This window comes from Mobula birostris, chromosome 16, assembly GCF_030028105.1.
Source record: "Mobula birostris isolate sMobBir1 chromosome 16, sMobBir1.hap1, whole genome shotgun sequence".
Classification (NCBI taxonomy): Eukaryota; Metazoa; Chordata; class Chondrichthyes; order Myliobatiformes; family Myliobatidae; genus Mobula; species Mobula birostris.
The window spans coordinates 61,571,757-61,591,412 of NC_092385.1; the positions used below are offsets into that span (position 1 = coordinate 61,571,757).

A 19,656-nucleotide genomic window follows, 5' to 3' on the forward strand; every position below is an offset into this window, starting at 1 on the left:
AGGTAAATTAAACTGACAAAGCTGGTATGAACCTGCCGGGCTGAATGGTTTCTTTCAGTGCTGTAATATTTCTATGATTCTAGCAAGTTTTGTAGCCATTTAAAATGGAGGAATATAGCTGAACTTTGCATTGCTTTTATTGAGGTTCTGCTGCAGCTCTGAAGTTTGGATCTATCTTTAGAATTAATTCTAACTATATACTGTGAACAATAAATCCAAACCCGAGAACTGACACAATTCAAGTTATCCAAATTGTTCTTCAACCAAAACTTCACAGGCTGTTTGGTTATCATGCTTAAATAAAGAACTAGGAAAAACAGTTAAAACTTTCTTTTAATCATGCGCGCCAATATTTATCTAACCTTACATCACGGTGTAAAATATACCTCCAAAGATACTTTATTCTTTTAAAAATAGCATTTTGCAATTTCCCACATCAAATACACTGTCTAACCAAGTGACAGGCAATATACATAAATTATTATATTATAGCTTAACAATCCTTCTGTTCAACATTTAGCAAACAGTTTCTTACCCCTGAGCATCAGAGTCAACTAGGATGCGGACAAGAATTCCTGTCACAGCTACCAATATTGGATAATGGTCCACACTTTCCAAACCTGAGGAAGTAGGAGGGAAGAAATAAAATCATTAGTACATTATTTTTAAAAATACAATCTCTAGCATGCCACATTGATCTACATTAAAGCAAGTGTGCAATAAAGTATGGAAGGTGTGTGTATTTTCATAGCCAAGCTTTAGATTTTTGGATTTGAAGAGAATTAAGGAATATGGGGATTAAACAGGAATGTAGGGTTGAGGTATAGGATCAGTCATGACTTGAGTGCACGCCATTTAGTTAATCTCTGCTTTTCTTAATATTGCAAGACTGGGGTATAAAATCCTCCTACCCACTGAACTGCAATATAATCTTAGGCCACTCTGCTGCCTAGGTCACATGATATTTTCCAGAATTTTACTCATGTCTATGGGTCAGTTTGACCGCCTCCTCCACTGTGTTTCAAGTAGTACCTATGCACCTGTACCACTAAAACACTAATGCAATCCACTTCAGCACTGGAATGTTCACTACAGCAAAAGAATGCATTTTTGGCATAGAAAGCATTCCGGTGCTGAAGCATTCTATGACACCTATGCATTGCAATAACAACACATGCACTTCCTGCAATCCACAGGTGTCATTGAGCTGAACAGCACTGAAATGACCCATCATGTCCATGCAGACCTTTTTGCTTATCTACACTGATCCCATTTGCCAGTACTAGTAAATATCCTTTTATGCTTTGCCTTTCTAAATGAATGTAGGAAATGTTAACCACTTCCTCCGCTATTGTGTTCCAGGTATCAGTCACTCACTGTAATGTAAGATTAAATCTAACAATTAGCTATGGAGAGGACAGCCAGCCAAACACTGCTCAAAGTTAGACAATAAAGAGCGCCTTAAAGACAGGAAACAGAAAGGTTTAGGGAGGGAACTCCAGAGGTTATGCCCAAACATGCCAGGCAAGCTCATCAACACCAAGATGAACTGATACTGTAAAAAAATTATTTATAAATACAACTCCTCAAAATAATTTGAGGGACTAAAAGAGATGAAGAATTTTAAATCTGAAGCATTGCAAAACTGAAAGCTGGTGCAGCTGGTGAGAGGTGTGTGAGGCTCAGGAAGTAGGGATGGAGGCAACAAAATTCTGGATAATCTCAATGAAATCCTGTTGAAAATTTGAAATAAAAACAGAAAATGCTGGAAACATTCAGCAAGTCAGACAGTACTTGTGAAAAGACAAGCACAGTTAATATTTCTGGGTCAAAACCCTTTGTCAGAACTGGGAAATGAGCTAGTTTTCAAAGTAAATTTATTATCCAAGTACATAGATGTCAATGTATACAACCCTGAGATTCATTTTCTTGTGGGCATACTCAATAAATCCATAATAGAACAGTAGCCATCATAGGATCAATGAAAGACCACACCAACTGGGTGTTCAACCAGTGTACCAAGTATAACTGCGCAAATACAAAAAGAAATAATAATAAAAAATAAATGAACAATAAACATGAGATGTAAAGTCCTTGAAAGTGAGTCCACGGGTTGTGGAACATTTCAGTGATGGGCAAGTGAAGTTGAGAGAAGTTATCCCCTTTGGTTTAAGAGCCTGATGGTTTAAGAGTAGTAACTTCCTGAACCTGGTAGTGTGAGTCCTGAGGTTCCTGTACCTTCTTTCTGATGACAGCAGAGAGAAAAAAGCTTTACCTGGGTGGTGGGGGTCCCTGATGATGGATGCTGCTTCCTTGTGACAACGCTTCATGTAGATGTGCTCAATGGTGGGAATGGCTTTACCTGTAATGGACTGGGCTGTATCCACAACTTTTTGTAAGGTTTTCCATTCAAGGGCATTGGTGTTTCCATAGCAGACTATGATGCAACCACTCTATATACTCTCCACCACACATCTATAGAAGTTTGTTAAAATTTTAGATGTCATGCCGATCCTTCACAAACTTCAAAGGAAGTTTGAAGTTTGCCATGTTTTCTTCATAACTGCACTCGTGCTGGGCCCACAAAGAACTCAAACATACTAAAGACTGCTAGTCTTGGGAATCCTTTCCCTCAGAGAAAAATAAAGACAGATGTTTGTAATCCAAGAATATGTGAGAATTAGAATGGAAAGTGGAAATGAGGTGGATTATCCGTCATGATCTTGATGAGTGGTAGACTAGACACGCCATTGACCAAACTGAGTGATAAGCAAACTGATTATTCTGAACATAGCTAGATTAGACAAACATATGGGGTTTTCGCTGTTGGAAACCACTGGTTTTTAATACTTTTTGTAAGATATTAGATGAATTAATGTAAGACTAAAGTCGTAGTTTACTCATGATTTGTACTTTTTTAACAAACTCATGTATTTTTCACAGAATATATGGTGGTTCGTCCCCACTTACTGGCAGAAAGTGGTAAAGGACTTTATAACACCTTATATTCCATCTGGGTAGCCTCCAACCGGATGGCATGAACATTGACTTCTCTATCTTCCGTTAATGCCCCACCTCCCCTTCGTACCCCATCCCTTATTTATTAATTTATTTATTATCATTACTTTTTTTCTCTCTTTTTTCTCCCTCTGTCCCTTTCACTATACTCCTTGCCCATCCCCCTCCCCCTTTCTTTCTTTCTCCCTAGGCCTCTCATTCCATGACCCTCTCCCTTCTCCAGCCTCATATCCCTTTTGCCAATCAACTTTCCAGCTCTTAGCTCCATCCCTCCCTCTCCTGTCTTCTCCTATTATTTTGGATCTCCCCCTCCCCCTTTCAAATCTCTTACTCACTCTTCCTTCAGTTAGTCCTGATGAAGGGTCTCGGCCCGAAATGTCGACTGTACCTCTTCCTACAGATGCTGCCTGGCCTGCTGCGTTCACCAGCATTTTTTGTGTGTGTTGCTTGAAATTCCAGCATCTGCAGATTTCCTCATATTAGGAGTTACCGACACTTTTTCATTTTTCGTTGGTTAAGTGTTAGCACATTATCCATGTGATGTAATTGTGCAACCATTGCTTGGTTTATTTTTATCTAAGGAATTTTCTCATCCTCACCATAAAGGTGATGGATTTTTCAATGGTGCCATCGTTTTTCTCGTTGCCTTTTTCTTTTTTATCTTCAGCTTCTTTGCTTTCCATTGAATCTCTGCTTTGTTTCCTAGCTCTTCACTTAGTTTGCTTAGTATTTGTACTTTTGTTTAAACTTTAAAATAAGTGATCGTTAAGAATTAAGACTGCTTGCCATTCTTAGCCCCTGGAAGAACCTTAAGGATAACAAAAATAACTGAGTTCCAATGCCACATTGCCATACTAATTAATCAAATGCAACAGAATCCAAATTATTTATATTGTTATAATAGTTGTCATTTACCTATTGCAATAACAGACACAAAGCCTCTTTCACAAAGGTAATCCCTTTTCCATCATCACTCTCTAGGCACTGTTAGGGCAGCTCGTAAAGCTGCTGCCTCATAACTCAGTGACTCAGGTTAAATGTAGTATGGAGTTGATCAGAATGTGGGAAGTATAGATTAAGGAAAAATTAGTGGTGGAATTGGATTGATTTATGCCAGCAAAGAGCCAATGGACCTAAACAGCCTCCTATTTCATAGGACAAGTAGTAATTTGGACCTAGAACTCCAACCACCTCCTCTCACAGAAACCTCTACTTAAGGCACTTCCTTCCTTTCCTCACCTAGAACCTCTTGCTGATTCACAAAACCTAATGCAATCCCAAGGTCCGTCTATCTGGGCTCTTACCATTTAATTGCTTTGTACAGAATCTGCTCCGTTTAATCAATTATCAGGATATACTTTTCTTTTACATATAACCTAAATATGCACACACAAACAATCCGAAACAGGAGACCGATGCTCTATATACACTGTATTGAACCTTGCCCAGGCCTGCGCCCTGGAAACCTTCCAAGGCGTAAATCCATGGTCTCATGAGACTAACGGATGCCTATGAACAGAGGGGACAATGGTCTGTGTGGCCTGTACTAAACAGAAACAGTGCTATTTTGTAGAAAGTTTGTAAAAAGGTTGAGGGGTGTTGTTGGATGGGGGTCAGTCCTCAACACACGTGTGTGTGTGTGTGTGTGTGTGTGTGTATATACCACTGCTGCCTGTAAGGAGTTTGTACGTTCTCCCCATGACCACATGGAATTCCCTTAGATATTCTGCTTTCCGCACACATACGTACGAGTTGGGGAAGTAGGTTGTGGGCATGCTACTTTGGCATCTGAAGATCGATGACACTTGCAGGCTGTACTCAGCATAATCCTTGCACTGATACAACCTGGTACAACCCTCTGGTTGTACAGCTCACATACTGCATGAAGTTGGGCAGTGTTCTAGCCATGGTAACATGGTTGAAGTCACCTGAGATGGTAGCAGAGGGGAGAGGACTCTGGATTTGATTTACGCTAATGTTAAGGATGCATACAGCTCCTCTCCCCTCCTCCCATTGAGGTCAGATCACAACCTGGTGCATCTAAAACCCTGCTACGTGCCTCCAAGGTGAACAGTGCTGATCACACACAGAATCTTGAAGACTATCTGCCAATCTGCCAAAGGAACTCAGAGGTTAAGTAGCATCTGTGGGCAAAGGAACTTGGGTGTTTTGTGTTAAAGACTAGTAATGGGTTCTACAGTTGCTCCATCTTAAATAGGGATTCAGTGGTTAATGTGTACAATCCTGAACAGTGAAACAATGCTCCAAAAACACCCATTCTCAAACACAGAAACCAAAGTGGGCCATTTAATTCCTCAGGCACTTTGACCTTAGATGTAGTTATGTAAAACAAGTAGAAGCCATTTCACAATATATATGTATTTCAAAGCCTTTGACAATAGTTTATCAATTTCAGTTAGATGACTAATCTTTCAGCCATTGGCATTTGTACAGTAAGGTTACTAGCCCTTCAGAAATCCCCTACTAGTTAGAACAATCTCTCTAGTCCTAGACTCTCCAATGAGTAGAAAATATTTCTCTCATCCAATCGGTTCCACTTAATAGCTTCTAAAAGATTAAATAACCCTTAGCTTTCAAAGTTCCAAATCATAGCACTGAATTTTATGCACCTTCTCCTCAGACCTCAACTTTCAAATGTGGCATTATCCGACACCTCACTCCCTCCAAGAGCATCATCGACCTCCTGAGCTATGATGCCCAGAACTGTTGCCAATACATTATCTGACCAAAACTTCAGAGTCTCCCTTATATACCCATCCTTTATGTGTAAAACATGCTCAGCTTTCTTTTTTCATTGTTTTCCTGCATTGATCCATAGAAGCCAAAATCTCCATGGTCAGTATCTATCTTTCCCAACGGGATCATCTGTGAGACCATAAGACACAGGAGCAGAATTAAGCCATTTGGCCCATCAAGTCTGCTTCTCCATTCAATCATGGCCGATACTTTTTTCCCCTCCTCAGCCCCACTCCCTGCTCTTCTGCCCGTAACCTTCGATGCCATGTCCAACTAAGAACCTATCAAGCTCTGCCTTAAATCAACACAACAACCTGGCCTCCACAGATGCCTGCGGTAATAAATTCCACAAGTTCACCACCCACTGGCTAAAGAAATCTCTCTGCAACTGTTTTAAATAGATACCCCTCTATCCTAAGGCTGTGCTCTCTTGTCCTAGACTCCCCCACTTTGGGAAACATCCTTTCCACATCTTCTGTCTTGGTCTTTCACCATTTGAAAGGTTTCAATCAGATCTCCCCCTCATCCTATTAAGTTCCAGTGAGTGCAGACGCAGAGCTATCAAGCATTCTTCGTATGATAACCCTTTCATTCCTGGAATCATCCTGTGAACCTCCTCTCAACACTCTCCATTGCCAGCGCATCTTTTCTTAGACAAGGAGCCCAAAACTGTTCACAATGCTCAAGGTGAGGCCTCAGTAAAGCCTTATAAAGCCTCAGCATCACATCCCTGCTCTCGTATTCAAGACCTCTTGAAATTAATGCTAACATTGCATTTGCCTTCCTCACCACTGACGTCTGCAAGTTAACCTTTTGGGTGTTCTACACAAGGACTCTCAGGTCCCTTTGCATCTCAGATTTTTGGATTTTCTCCCCACTTAGAAAATAGTCTACTCATCTATTTCTATTACTAGAGTGTATGGCCAGGCATTTTCCAACATTGTATTTCATTTGTCACTCTCTTGCCCATTCTCCTAATTTGTCTGACCTTCTGCAGCCTACAGTTTCCTCAACACTACCTGCCCCTCCATCAATTTTCATATCATCTGCAAACTTGGCAACAAAGCCATCTATTCCATCATTCAAATCATTGATATACAGCTTAAAAAGAAGTCGTCCCAACACCAAACCCTGTGGAACACCACTGGCAGCCAACCAGAAGAAGATTCCCACTCACTACCTCCTACCAATTAGCCAATACTCTAACCATTCCAGTAACTTCCCTGTAATACCGTGAGCTCATAACTTGGTAGACAGCCTCATGTGTGGAACCTTGTCAAAGGATTTTTGAAAGTCCAAATATACAACACCCACTGCATCGCCTTTATCTATCCTACGTGTAATCTCCTTAAAGAATTCCAACAGGTTTGTCAGGCAAGATTTTCCCTTAAGGAAACCATGCTGAATTAGTCCTATCTTGGCCTCTATCACCAAGTAGTCCATAACCTCATCCTTAACAATTGACTTCAACTTGTTCCTAACCTCTTGAGATCAGGATAACTGGTCTATAATATCCTTTCTGCCGCCTTCCTCCTTTCTTAATGAGTGAAGTGACATCTGCAATTTTCCATGCCAGAGTCCAATGATTTTTGAAAGATCATTTCTAATGCCTCCACAATCTCTACCACTACATCTTTCAGAACCCTAGGGTGCAGTTCATCTGGTCTGGGTGACTTATGTACCCTTAGGTCTTTCAGCTTTTTGAGCACCTTCTCCCTTGTAATAGTAACTGCACTCACTTCTCTTCCCTCACACCCTTTAACATCTGGCACACTGCTGGTGCTTTCCAAAGTGAAGACTGATGCAAAATAAGCATTTAGTTCATTTGCCATCTCCTTGATCCCGTTATTATTTCTCCTGCCTCATTTTCTTGCAGTCCTATATCCACTCCCATCTCTCTTTATTTTTTTACATACTTGATAAAGCTTTTATTATCTATCCACTTAGATATGGTTTGCTAGCTTGCTTTCACATTTCATCTTTTTCTTCCTAGTGATTCTTTTAGTTGCTCTCTGTAGAGTTTTACAAGCTTCCCAATCCCCTGTCTTCCCACTAATTTTTGCTTTGATGCTCTTTTGCATTTACACTAGCTTTGACTTCCTTGTCAGCCTGGATTGAACTATTTTGCCACTTAAGTATTTCTTTGTTTTTGGAATATATCTATCCTGCACTTTCCTCAGTTTTCACAGAAATTCATGCCATCTGCTGTCATTCCTGCCAGCATCTCCTTCCAATTTGCTTTGGCCAATTCCTCTCCCATACCATTGTAATCTCCTTTACTCTACTGAAATACTGCGACATCAGACTTTACTTTCGCACTATCAAATTTCAAGTTGAACTCAATCATATTATGATCACTGCCGCCTAAGGGTTCTTTTACATTAAGCTCCCTAATCACCTCTGGTTCATTACATAACACCCAATCCAGTATAGCTGATCCCCTAGTAGTCTCAATGACAAACTGCTCTAAAAAGCCACCTTGTAGGCATTCAACAAACTCACTATCTTGAGATCTATTACCAACCTGATGTTCCCAATCAACCTGCATATTGAAATCCCCTATGATTATCATAACATTACCCTTTTAACACGCCTTTTCTATTTCTCATTTAATCTGTAGTCCACATCCCAGCTATTGTTGTGAGGCCTGTATTTAACTGCCATCAGGGACCTTTTAATCTTACAGTTTCTTAACTCAACCCACAAGGATTCAACACCTTCCAATCCTCTGTCACATTTTTCTACTGATTTGATGCCATTCTTTGCCAGAAGAGCCACGCCACCCTCTCTGCCTCCCTTCCTATCGCTCTGATATAACGTGTAACCTTGGACATTCAGCTCCCGACTACTACAACCATCCTTCAGTCAGGATTCAGTGATGGCTGTAACGTCAACCCTGACAATCTGTAACAGTGCAACAAGTTCATCCACCTTATTTCTTATACTCCATCCATTGAGATATAACACTTTGAATACCGTATTTGCTCCCCTTTTTGATTCTGCATCCCTAATGTACTGATACTCACCCTGCTAGCTGCAATTACATCCTATCATCTGCTTGCCCTTTCTGACAGTCTGACTGTTCGGTATCTTTACTTTTTTACCATACGTCCTATCCTGAGTCCCTTCACACAGGTTCCCACACCCCCCCCCCGCAACAAATTAGTTTAAACCCTCCCCACAGCTGTAACAAATCTGCCCGTGATAATATTAGATCCCCTCAGGTTCAGGTGCAACCTGTCACCTTTGAACAGGTCATACCTCCCCCAGAAGAGATCCCAATGATCCAAGAATCTGAAGTCCTGCTCGCTGTACCAGCTTGTCAAAAACATCCTGTCAAATCTGTCAAAACATCCTGTTTCTACCAGAAATTACTACCCGGGAGGTCCTGCTTCTAGGCCTTCTACCTAGCTCTCTAAGTTCTCTTTTCAGGACCTCTTTGCTTTTTGTCCCTATGTCATTGGTACCAATGAGGGCGTTTAGAGATGGAAATAGGGAGGAGCTAAGGGCAATACAGAGGGATCTGAAAGCCAGGATCAGGGAGGCTAAAGACAGGTACAGGAGGAAGCTTGAGTGGAAACTCCAGCAGAACAACATGAGAGAGATCTGGAGGGAGATGAGGACCACCACTGAGTTCCGGCAAACTAGCAACAGAGGAGCTGAGGGCAGTGTGGACAGGGCCAACGAACTTAACCTGTTCTTTAACGGATTTGACATTGTGACCCCTGCCCATCCCCCACATTAGCCATCTGTTGTCAGCCCCCAACCAACACATATTCCACTCTCCCCTCCTACCCCTCCTCACAGTCCCCCACCCTGCTCTCATGACTATACCCCTCCCCCATACAAAACCACCACAATGGGCTTCACGGCTGCACAGGTGAGAAGACAGCTGAAACGTCTCAACCCAAGCAAGTCTGCAGGACCAGATGGTGTCAGTACCAGGGTGCTCAAAGCCTATGCCCCTCAGCTATGTGAAGTGCTTCGCCATGTATTCAACCTGAGCCTGAGGCTCCGGAGGGTTCCTGTACTGTGGAAAACATCCTTCCTCGTCCCTGTGCCAAAGACGCCACGCCCCAGCGGCCTCAATGACTACAGACCGGTGGCATTGAGCTCCCACATAACGAAGGCCCTGGAGAGACTTGTTCTGGAGCTGCTCCGGCCTATGGTCAGGCCACACTTAGATCCCCTCCAGTTCGCCTACCAGCCCCGACTAGGAGTTGAGGATGCCATCGTCTACCTGCTGAACCGTGTCTACGCCCACCTGAACAAGCCAGCGAGCACTGTGAGGGTCACGTTTTTTGACTTCTCCAGTGCGTTCAACACCATCCGCCCTGCTCTGCTGGGGGAGAAGCTGACAGCAATGCAGGTGGATGCTTTCCTGGTGTCATGGATTCTTGGTTATCTGACTGGCAGACCACAGTACGTGTGCTTGCAACACTGTGTGTCCGACAGAGTGATCAGCAGCTCTGGGGCTCCACAGGGAACTGTCTTGTCTCCCTTTCTCTTCACCATTTACACCTCAGACTTCAACTACTGCACAGAGTCTTATCATCTTCAGAAGTTTTCAGATGACTCTGCCATAGTTGGATGCATCAGCAAGGGAGATGAGGCTGAGTACAGGGCTACGGTAGGAAACTTTGTCACATGGTGTGAGCAGAATTATCTGCAGCTTAATGTGAAAAAGACTAAGGAGCTGGTGGTAGACCTGAGGAGGGCTAAGGCACCAGTGACCCCTGTTTCCATCCAGGGGGTCAGTGTGGACATGGTGGAGGATTACAAATACCTGGGGATACGAATTGACAATAAACTGGACTGGTCAAAGAACACTGAGGCTGTCTACAAGAAGGTTCAGAGCCGTCTCTATTTCCTGAGGAGACTGAGGTCCTTTAACATCTGCCGGACGATGCTGAGGATGTTCTACGAGTCTGTGGTGACCAGTGCTATCATGTTTGCTGTTGCGTGCTGGGGCAGCAGGCTGAGGGTAGCAGACACCAACAGAATCAACAAACTTATTCGTAAGGCCAGTGATGTTGTGGGGATAGAACTGGACTCTCTCACGGTGGTGTCTGAAAAGAGGATGCTGTCTAAGTTGCATGTCATCTTGGTCAATGTCTCCCATCCACTACATAATGTACTGGGTGGGCACAGGAGTACATTCAGCCAGAGACTCATTCCTCCAAGATGCAACACAGAGCATCATAGGAAGTCATTCCTGCCTGTGGCCATCAAACTTTACAACTCCTCCTTTGGAAGGTCAGACACCCTGTGCCAATAGGCTGGTCCTGGACTTATTTCATAATTTACTGGCATAATTTTACATATTACTATTTAACTATTTATGGTTCTATTACTATTTATTATTTATGGTGCAACTGTAACGAAAACCAATTTCCTCCTGGGATCAATAAATATGACTATGACTATGACAATATGTACCAAGATGTCTGTCTGCTGTCCCTCCTTCTCCAACATGCTGTGGACCCGATCCAAGACATCCCTGACCCTGGCACCTGGGAGGCAACACACCATCCAGGTGTCCTGTTCACATCCACAGAATCTCCTGTCTGATCTCCGACTATTGAGTCCCCTGTCACTACTGCTCCCCTCTTCTCCCTCTTTCCCTTCTGCACCACAGATCTATGCTCAGTGCCAGTAACTCGGTCTCTGTGGCATTCCCCTAGGAAGTCATTCCCCACAACAGTATCCAAAATAGTAAACATATTATTGAGGGGAATGGCCACAGGGGAGCTCTGCGCTAACTGCCTATTCACATTTCTATTTCTCCTGACAGTCACCCAGCTACTCACCTCCTGCAACTTTGGCTTGTCTACTTCCCTGTAACTCTGATCAATACACGGTCTTCAAAGAGCTGCTGCTGGATGCACTTCACGCAGATGTAGTTCCTGGGCTACTCTTCAAGCACTAGTTGATGCAGAGGTTTCTTTACTCATTGACTAATTTTACAGCATGCCTGCCAGCCCTCCCCTCCAACCCAGTTTTGGACTACCAAGCCAAGATAAAGCCAACATTCCCCAGAACTAAGCTGGAGAATTGCATCCCAGATCCATGATCATATAGACATACAAGGGATTTACAGGGCTTTGGATTCAGAGACATATTCTTTTCAATTGCTTCATAATAATTCAATAATTTTTATATTATGCATTATATATTCTGAAATAGTCACAGTCAGGAAACTGTAGTAAGATTTCTCTGCTCCCTGACACAGGGTAAACCTTGGTCAGGATCTTTCTCAGTCATCTCCTATTGGAGGAGCTCCTCACCTAAGTACGGCATGGACCCTGCGCACCACAGTCACATTGAACATAACCTTCTCTGCAGTGTCAGCTTCAAGAGATATGCAGAGGGCAGCTTTAACCACTATACCTGCCAATTTGTTGCCCTGACAACATTTAAATCCACCATTGGAAAGGAACTGTGGCACATCTTCCTAAATTTGCCTGTCTGCAAAATCTCATCACCATTTCTAGCTATTACATAATGACATACAAGCCATGATCTTAACACAGGCATGCCTTAAGGATGTGTACCTAGCCTACTGTTCTATTCTCTCTACACTCATGACTGTGTGGCTAAGCACAGCTCACATGTCATCTCAGATGGGGATGAGGAAGCGTATTGAAGCAAATTGGTAAGCTGGTTGAATAGTGTTACACCAACAATCCTGCACTCAACTGATTGTGGACGTCAAGAAGGGCAAGTCAGGAGAACACACACCAGTTCTCATTGAGGGGTCAGCGATGGAAAGGGTGAGCAGTTTCAAGCTCCTGGTGTCAACAGCTCAAGAGTATCTACCTGGGCTCACCATTTTGATGCAATCGCAATAAAGGCACACCAGTGGCTATATGTCATTGGGATTTGAGGAGATTTGGTATGTCACCAAAGACTATAGCAAATTTCTGCAGATGTACCGTGGGCATAATTCTGACTGATTGCATCACTGTCTAGTATTTAGGGGCCAATGCACAGGATTGTAAGAGGTTTCTGAGGGTAGTAGACTCATCCAGCTCCATCAAGAGCACTAGCCTCGCCACCATTGAGGACGTCTTCAAAAGGCAGTGCCACAATAATGTGGCATCCATCATTTTGGACCTTCACCATATGGACATGTGCTCTTCTCATTAATACCATCAGGGTGGAGGTACAGTAGCCAAAGACCCACACTCACCACTTATGAAGAGCTTCTTTCCCTCTGCCATCAGCTTTCTGAATGGAGCAGAAACATACCTTGCTATTCCTCGTTTGCACTATTCATTTACTTGTTTTCTTATTGTAACTTATAGTGATTTGTTATGCCTGCACTGTCACAGAACAACAAACTTCATGACTGATGTCAGTGATAATAAACTTAATTCTAATTCCAACTAATGCGTCAACAATAGACACAATTTTGGTGCAGACCAGAGTCAAACAAGACCGCATCATTACCCTAAAACTTTTTTTTGCTATATAGTAACCCTTTTTGCTATAAATTGGCACCACATCTCAACAAGTTTCTCAATGGAAAAGAGCTAAACCACATATCACATGGGAAGCTGTTCAACCCGTGTTGTCTTCACTACAAAACAAAGATATCCGAACTTCAGTCATTGAGTGTAGTGCATGCATAACGGTTATGTACTCACATTTTCCAAACCTTAACTCTAAATCATAGCTGATTAAATAATGGCCCTATGGATCATGCCCCTCCTGCTGTAGAACATCATTCAGTTGACAATAAAAACATTGAAAATGTGGCCCATTTTCCAAGTCTCATGAACCATTCTCAACCAAAACAGATATTGAAGATGAAATTGATCATCAGCTTTAGTGTATTAGTACAACCTTTAACCTTCTGGGAAGAAGACTATTCAAAAACAGGGACTTCAAACCTGGTACAAAGTTCATCATCCATTTGGTAGCATTGCCCTCTGCTCCAACGTACTGTAAATTCCTGAGATAGCGATATCTACAACAGGCAAGTCAAAGCACTGGAGAGATACCACAAATACTCCCTTTATAAAACACTTTGAATCCACTGGCAGAATAAGTCAACTTCAACAGCCTTTCCTATACCAATATCCCCAACACAAGGTCTCTAGTTACACTCAGTCACCCCCAGCAGGCAGGTCACATCATTCTCACACCAGACCTGCAAGGAAGGCACATTGTTCCAAGCTCTGTCATGGCCTGAGATTGCCTTGTGGATAAACAATTCAAGATACTCTCACGGCTCCTTGAAAACGTGTGACATCCATACTGACCTGTGGGAATTCTCTTCAGCTTGACTGCTCAGAATGGAGAAATATTCGAAATTGTACTGAGAACCTTTATAGTAAACAACACAACATCTCCCAAAGCACTCAGCTACCTGCCAAAGCATTTCCTGTTCCACTGCAGTTCTCACATTAGCTTCATCAACCACTTCAGAACCCACAGCTGAATTGGAAACAAGTCATGGTTAGCTCCAAGGAAGAAATAGAGTAAGTATATGCTATGGGTTATGCATAACTAGTTGTTAGATTTTGAAAGGTAGATTTACCTTCCAATTCCAACAACTTGAAAGTAGCTCACAAGTTGGCAGGCTACATAAGTATCCTTCATGAGTCTTACTAAAAGCATTTCTGAGAAAGGATCAAGGAGGATACCACTCACCAGGCAAACGCAGATTAACCACGCGGTCAAAGAGATTCTTCTCTGCTGTCACTCGATTCAATACTTGGTTTATCAACTGAGGAAGAAACAAGTGAATACAAATTAGCAGGAAACAAACTCCTTATTGAATGAAGTCAATAAGTGTGACTTCTATCACTTCTAACATTTCTTCGTGGCTCTGCTTCTGCAATCATTATGCAAGAATCAACACAAACCCATAGTAATCCCCTAAATGTGCACTTATATTTAATACCACCATACCAAGATATCTTTACAGGCTAGCTTGAAACAGTAAAGGCACAGCTGAAAACTACCGACTTTGAGGACTAAGATTTGAAGCTGACTCCAACTTCAAATTCCAGTCACCTTTATTAAAATTGCATATGCTCATTTAACACTACAACAGATTACAATGTGGTCTCCTAATAATTTAGCATTAACTATATTGTAAAAGTTTGAAAATACCATTTTAGCTATAACATTATACTTAGCATGTTGTCCCATTTTTCAAGAAGGGAAATAGGGAGAATCCTGCAAGAAACAATAGATTGACAAGACTCGTGTCAGTGGTAGGGAGGCTACTGCAAGGACATATTAGAAATAGGATTTATGAGCAATTGGAAAACTATGGCCTAATTCAGAAAAGTCAGAATGGCTTGGTGTCATTCATTGGAAGTTAGCAAGTCGTGCCTTATTAACTTGAATAAGATTTTCAAGGATGTCATGATATTGTTACATGGATTTTAGAAAGATACTTGACAAACTCCTTCAATAGAGACTCAGCCTGAAGATCATGATGCACAAGATCCATGGTGAATTGGCTGCTCTGATTCAGAATTGGCTAGTCAATAGAAGGTAGAGGACAGTAGTCAATGGAACTTATTCTGGCTGGAGGTCTATGACTAACGGTATTCCGCACTGATCCATACTGGGACTTCAGCTGTTTGCAATATATACAAAAATGTAAATGGGTGAATTAGTGTCTTCACAGATGATACAAAAATTAGTGGTGTTGTGGACCATGTGGAAGATTGCTATACTGGAGATCAGTTGTAGATATAGGTGAAGAAGTAGCAGATGGAGCTCAATCTAGCCAAATGTTAGGGATTCACTTTGGGAGATCAAATGTAAAGCGACAGTACATTACCAATGCAAGATCCTTGACAGTGTTGATGTGTAGACAGATCTTGGAGTCCAACTCCGTAGATCGCTCAAACTAGCTGCACAGTCTGTTAGGGTGTTAGAGAAAGTATGCAATGCTTGCCTTTATTAATAGAGGAATTGAGTCCAAAAGTCAGGAAGTTATGTTGCAACTTTATAAAACTCTAGTCAGGTCACATCTGAAGTACTGACCAAGTCAAAGTAAATTAATTATCAAAGTAAATTCAGTGGCCACTTTAGTTAGGTACTGCCAGTACCTGATAATGAGGACACTGAGTGAATATTCGTAGTCTTCAGTTCCTGTAGCTCGTCTAATTCAAGGTTCGAGATGTGCACTCAAAGTTGCTCTTCCGTACATCACTGTTTAACATGTGGTTATCTAGGATACTGTCATTTTCCTGTCAGCTTGAGTCTGTCTGGCTATTCTCCTCTGATCTCTCTCATTAACAAATTGTTTTAGTCATAGTCATAGTCATACTTTATTGATCCCGACGGAAATTGGGTTTTGTTACAGCTGCACCAAGAATAGAGTATAAATATAGCAATATAAAACCATAAATAATTACATAATAATATGTAAGTTACACCAGATAGAAATAAGTGCAGCTCCAGCCTATTGGCTCAGGGTGTCTGACTCTCCTAGGGAGGAGTTGTAAAGTTTGATGGCCACAGGCAGGAATGACTTCCTATGACGCTCAGTGTTGCATCTCGGTGGAATGAGTCTCTGGCTGAATGTACTCCTGTGCCCAGCCAGTAAATTATGTAGTGGATGGGAGACATTGTCCAAGATGGCATGCAACTTAGACAGCACCCTCTTTTCAGACACCACCGTCAGAGAGTCCAGTTCCATCCCAACTTCACTGGCCTTACGAATGAGTTCACCCATAGAACTGTTGCTCATTGGATGGTTTTTGTTTTTCACACCATTCTCTGTAAATTCTAGAGACCGTGGTGTCCTGGAGATCAGCAGTTTCTGAGATGCTCAAACCCCATTTGGCACCAACAATCATTTCACGGTCAAAGTCAAGTAAACCACATTTCTTCCGCATTCTGACGTTTGGTCTGAACAACAATTGAACCTCTTGACAATATCCACATGCTTTTATGCATTGAGTTGATACCACATGACTGGCTGATTAGATATTTGCATCAAGGCGCAGGTGTACAGATGTACCTAATAAAGTGGATATTGAGTGCTCATCACAAACAACAAAGGCTCCAACATCAGCTCTGACTAAGCAATCCAGCTAGAGGCTCCGAAAGAGACGACAGAAGAGTGGTAGATGTTGAGTGATATGCATCGTAACATCAAGGATAACTTGTCCTTGATTTCCTTTTTCACTCTCTGTACTGAATCATTCTTATTCTGATGGCCTCATATTTCAAATCAGCATGTGCTCTCTCTTCTTCCTCTTACCCCTTTTATTCTCCTTACCTGCCAATCAACTCCCTCTGGTGCCCTCCTTCCCTTTCTCCCATGGTCCACTCTCCTATCAGATTCTTTCTTCAGCCTTTTACCTCTTCCACCCATCACTTCATACCTCATCCCCCACCCACCCAACTTCCCCCTGACCTGGTCTCACCTATCAGCTGCTAACTTGTACTCCTTCCCCTCCCACCACCTTCTTATTCTGGCTTCTTCCCCAAACCTTTCCAGTTCCGGTGAAGGGTTTTCGCCTGCTGAAATGTTGTCTGTTCATTCAAAGGTCAAAATTCAAGTAAATTTATTATCAAAGGACATATATGTCACCATATACAACCCTGAGGTTTGTGATACTGCGAGCACCTGCAGTAAATCCAAGAATCAACGAATGACCATGCCCACTGGGACAGACGAACAACCAATGTGCAAAAGGCAACGAATTGTGCAAATGCAAAAAGAAAAAAAACAATAGAGATAATAATTTAAAAAAACAATAAATATTGAGAACATGAGATGAAGAATCCTTAAAAGTGAGTCCATAGGTTGTGGGAACAGATCAGTGATGGGGTGAGTGGTTGAATGAAGTTCTCCCCTCTGGTTCAACAGCCTAATGGTTGAGGGGTAATAACTGTTCCTGGACTTGATGGTGTGGATCGTGAAGCTCCTGTACCTTTCTTCCTGATGGCAGCACTGAGAAGAGAGCATGGCCTAGATGGTGGGGTCCTTGATGATGGATGCTGTTTTCCTTCATGTAGATGTGCTCAGTCATGGGGAGGGCTTTACTCGTGATGAACTGAGCTGTATCCATTACTTTTTCTAGGACCTTCCATTCAAGGGCATTGGCATTTCCATATCAGGTCATGATGCAACCAGATAATATACTCTCCACTACACATCTATAGAAGTTTGCCAAAGTTTTAGATGTCATGCTGAATCTTTGCAAGCTTTTAAGGAACTAGAGCTGCTGCCAGCACTTTCTTCATAATAGCACTTATGTGCTGAGCCCAGAACAGATCCTCTGAAATGATAACACCAAAGAATTTAAAATTGCTGACCCTCTCCACCTCTAACCCCACAATAAGGACCAGCTCATGGACGTCCAGTTTCCTCTTCCTGAAATCAATAATCAGCTCCTTGGTCTTGCCGACATTGAGTGAGAGGTGGTTGTTGTGGCTCCTCAGCCAGATTTTCAATCTCCCTCCTGTATGCTGATTCATCATCACTGTTGATTCAGCACAATTAAATATGGTATTGGAGATGTGCTTAGCCTCACAGTCACAAGTATAAAGAAAGTACAGCATGGGGGCTAAGCACACAGTCTCATAGTGCACCTGTCCTGATGGAGATTGTAGAGATGTTTTTGCCAATCTGAACACACTCATCCATAGCTGTTTAAAGTCCTTGACAACTGTGGCTTGTTCATTCAGATTCTCTGATGAATACTTAAACACAGCGCGGCTTACCAACCCAAAGCAATCCCGTAGCCACTCCTCTGTCTCCCGCAACCACCTCTTTGTTGTTACCTCATCTCTGGAACCTTGCTCTTTAGTCTCTGCCTGTAAGCAAGTAGGTGAGAGACAGCCAAGTGATCAGATTTCCCAAATCTGGGATGGAATGGTAGGCATTCCTAATTGTAGAACAGCAGTGGTCAAGTGTGTTGGGACCTTTGATGCTGCAGGTGATATGATGATGATAATTGGGCAGAGATTTCTTCAGGCAAACCTGAATGAAGTTCCTGACAATCATTTGAAAGATGTTGTGGTAGGCTGTTTTTCATTTAGCGATGGCAGCATTCAATATCGAGTGCCTGATTAATGTCGGCTTTCGGCAGTATGTAAACTGTGGTCAGAATCACAGAGGAAACCTCTCTAGCTAAGTAGAATAGTCAACATTTAAGTGTTAAATGTTCCAGGTCAGGGGGAACAACAGAGTGACAAACCCACTATATCCAAGCACCACAAGGAGCTTATTGTGAAACACAGACCCTTCCCTCCAACCCTTTTGCCTTCTCTGAATCAGCAGTCCAGTCCATCCTGTGTATTGAGAAGACTTCAGTCTTACCAACGTATTCAACCTGTCTAGAGTGAGCCATACCTCCATGAAAAGCTGAAAGCAGCAATTCCTCATTTCTCACCCGTACAGCAACCTTGTCGTTAGGTCCTCAGTCTTGTTCACCAGCAACTGTACATTTGCTAACAAGCTGCTCGGTAGAGGAAGTTTCATTCCTTGGCCTTTTGGTCTGGCTTGGAGTCCTCCCCTCCTCCCTCTCTTCCGGCCATGACAATAAACAGAGTCTTCTGTTTAAAGGTGCTGCACCTGCATGCTTGAGAGTTAAGTCCACCAAGTCCTTCAGGTTCTTTTTTATAACTGCTGCCTGACCTGCTGAGTTCCTCCAGCATTTTGTGTGTTTCTTTTGTGTTCATTGCTGTCTTTCTTTATAAATCCTCCTCCGCAAAAAAACCATGCAGTTTTTCATTGCCTTTCGATTCAGACTATCACTTGTTAGACTTCACGAACAAGGCGGAATCCAATATTTTTTTTCCACTCACCTGTCTTACTCCCCCTCTCCAAACAAATCCAACTTTCAGTGTAGGTGCTTGCAAAATAACTCACCCAAATCCTTTGCAAATACAATTTCA

General features: G+C 42.4%; 1 protein-coding gene across 1 annotated transcript in view; it reads right to left on the reverse strand.

Moving 5' to 3' along the window:
- rnf123 (ring finger protein 123) overlaps nt 1-19,656 on the reverse strand; it is a 410,214-nt gene that overhangs the window by 156,463 nt on the left and 234,095 nt on the right. The window contains exons 33-34 of the mRNA XM_072280728.1: nt 14,434-14,509; nt 536-620 (exon numbers count right to left, since the gene is read on the reverse strand). Of these exons, the coding sequence (XP_072136829.1) occupies nt 536-620; nt 14,434-14,509 (161 nt within the window). The remainder of the gene's footprint in view (nt 1-535; nt 621-14,433; nt 14,510-19,656) is intronic.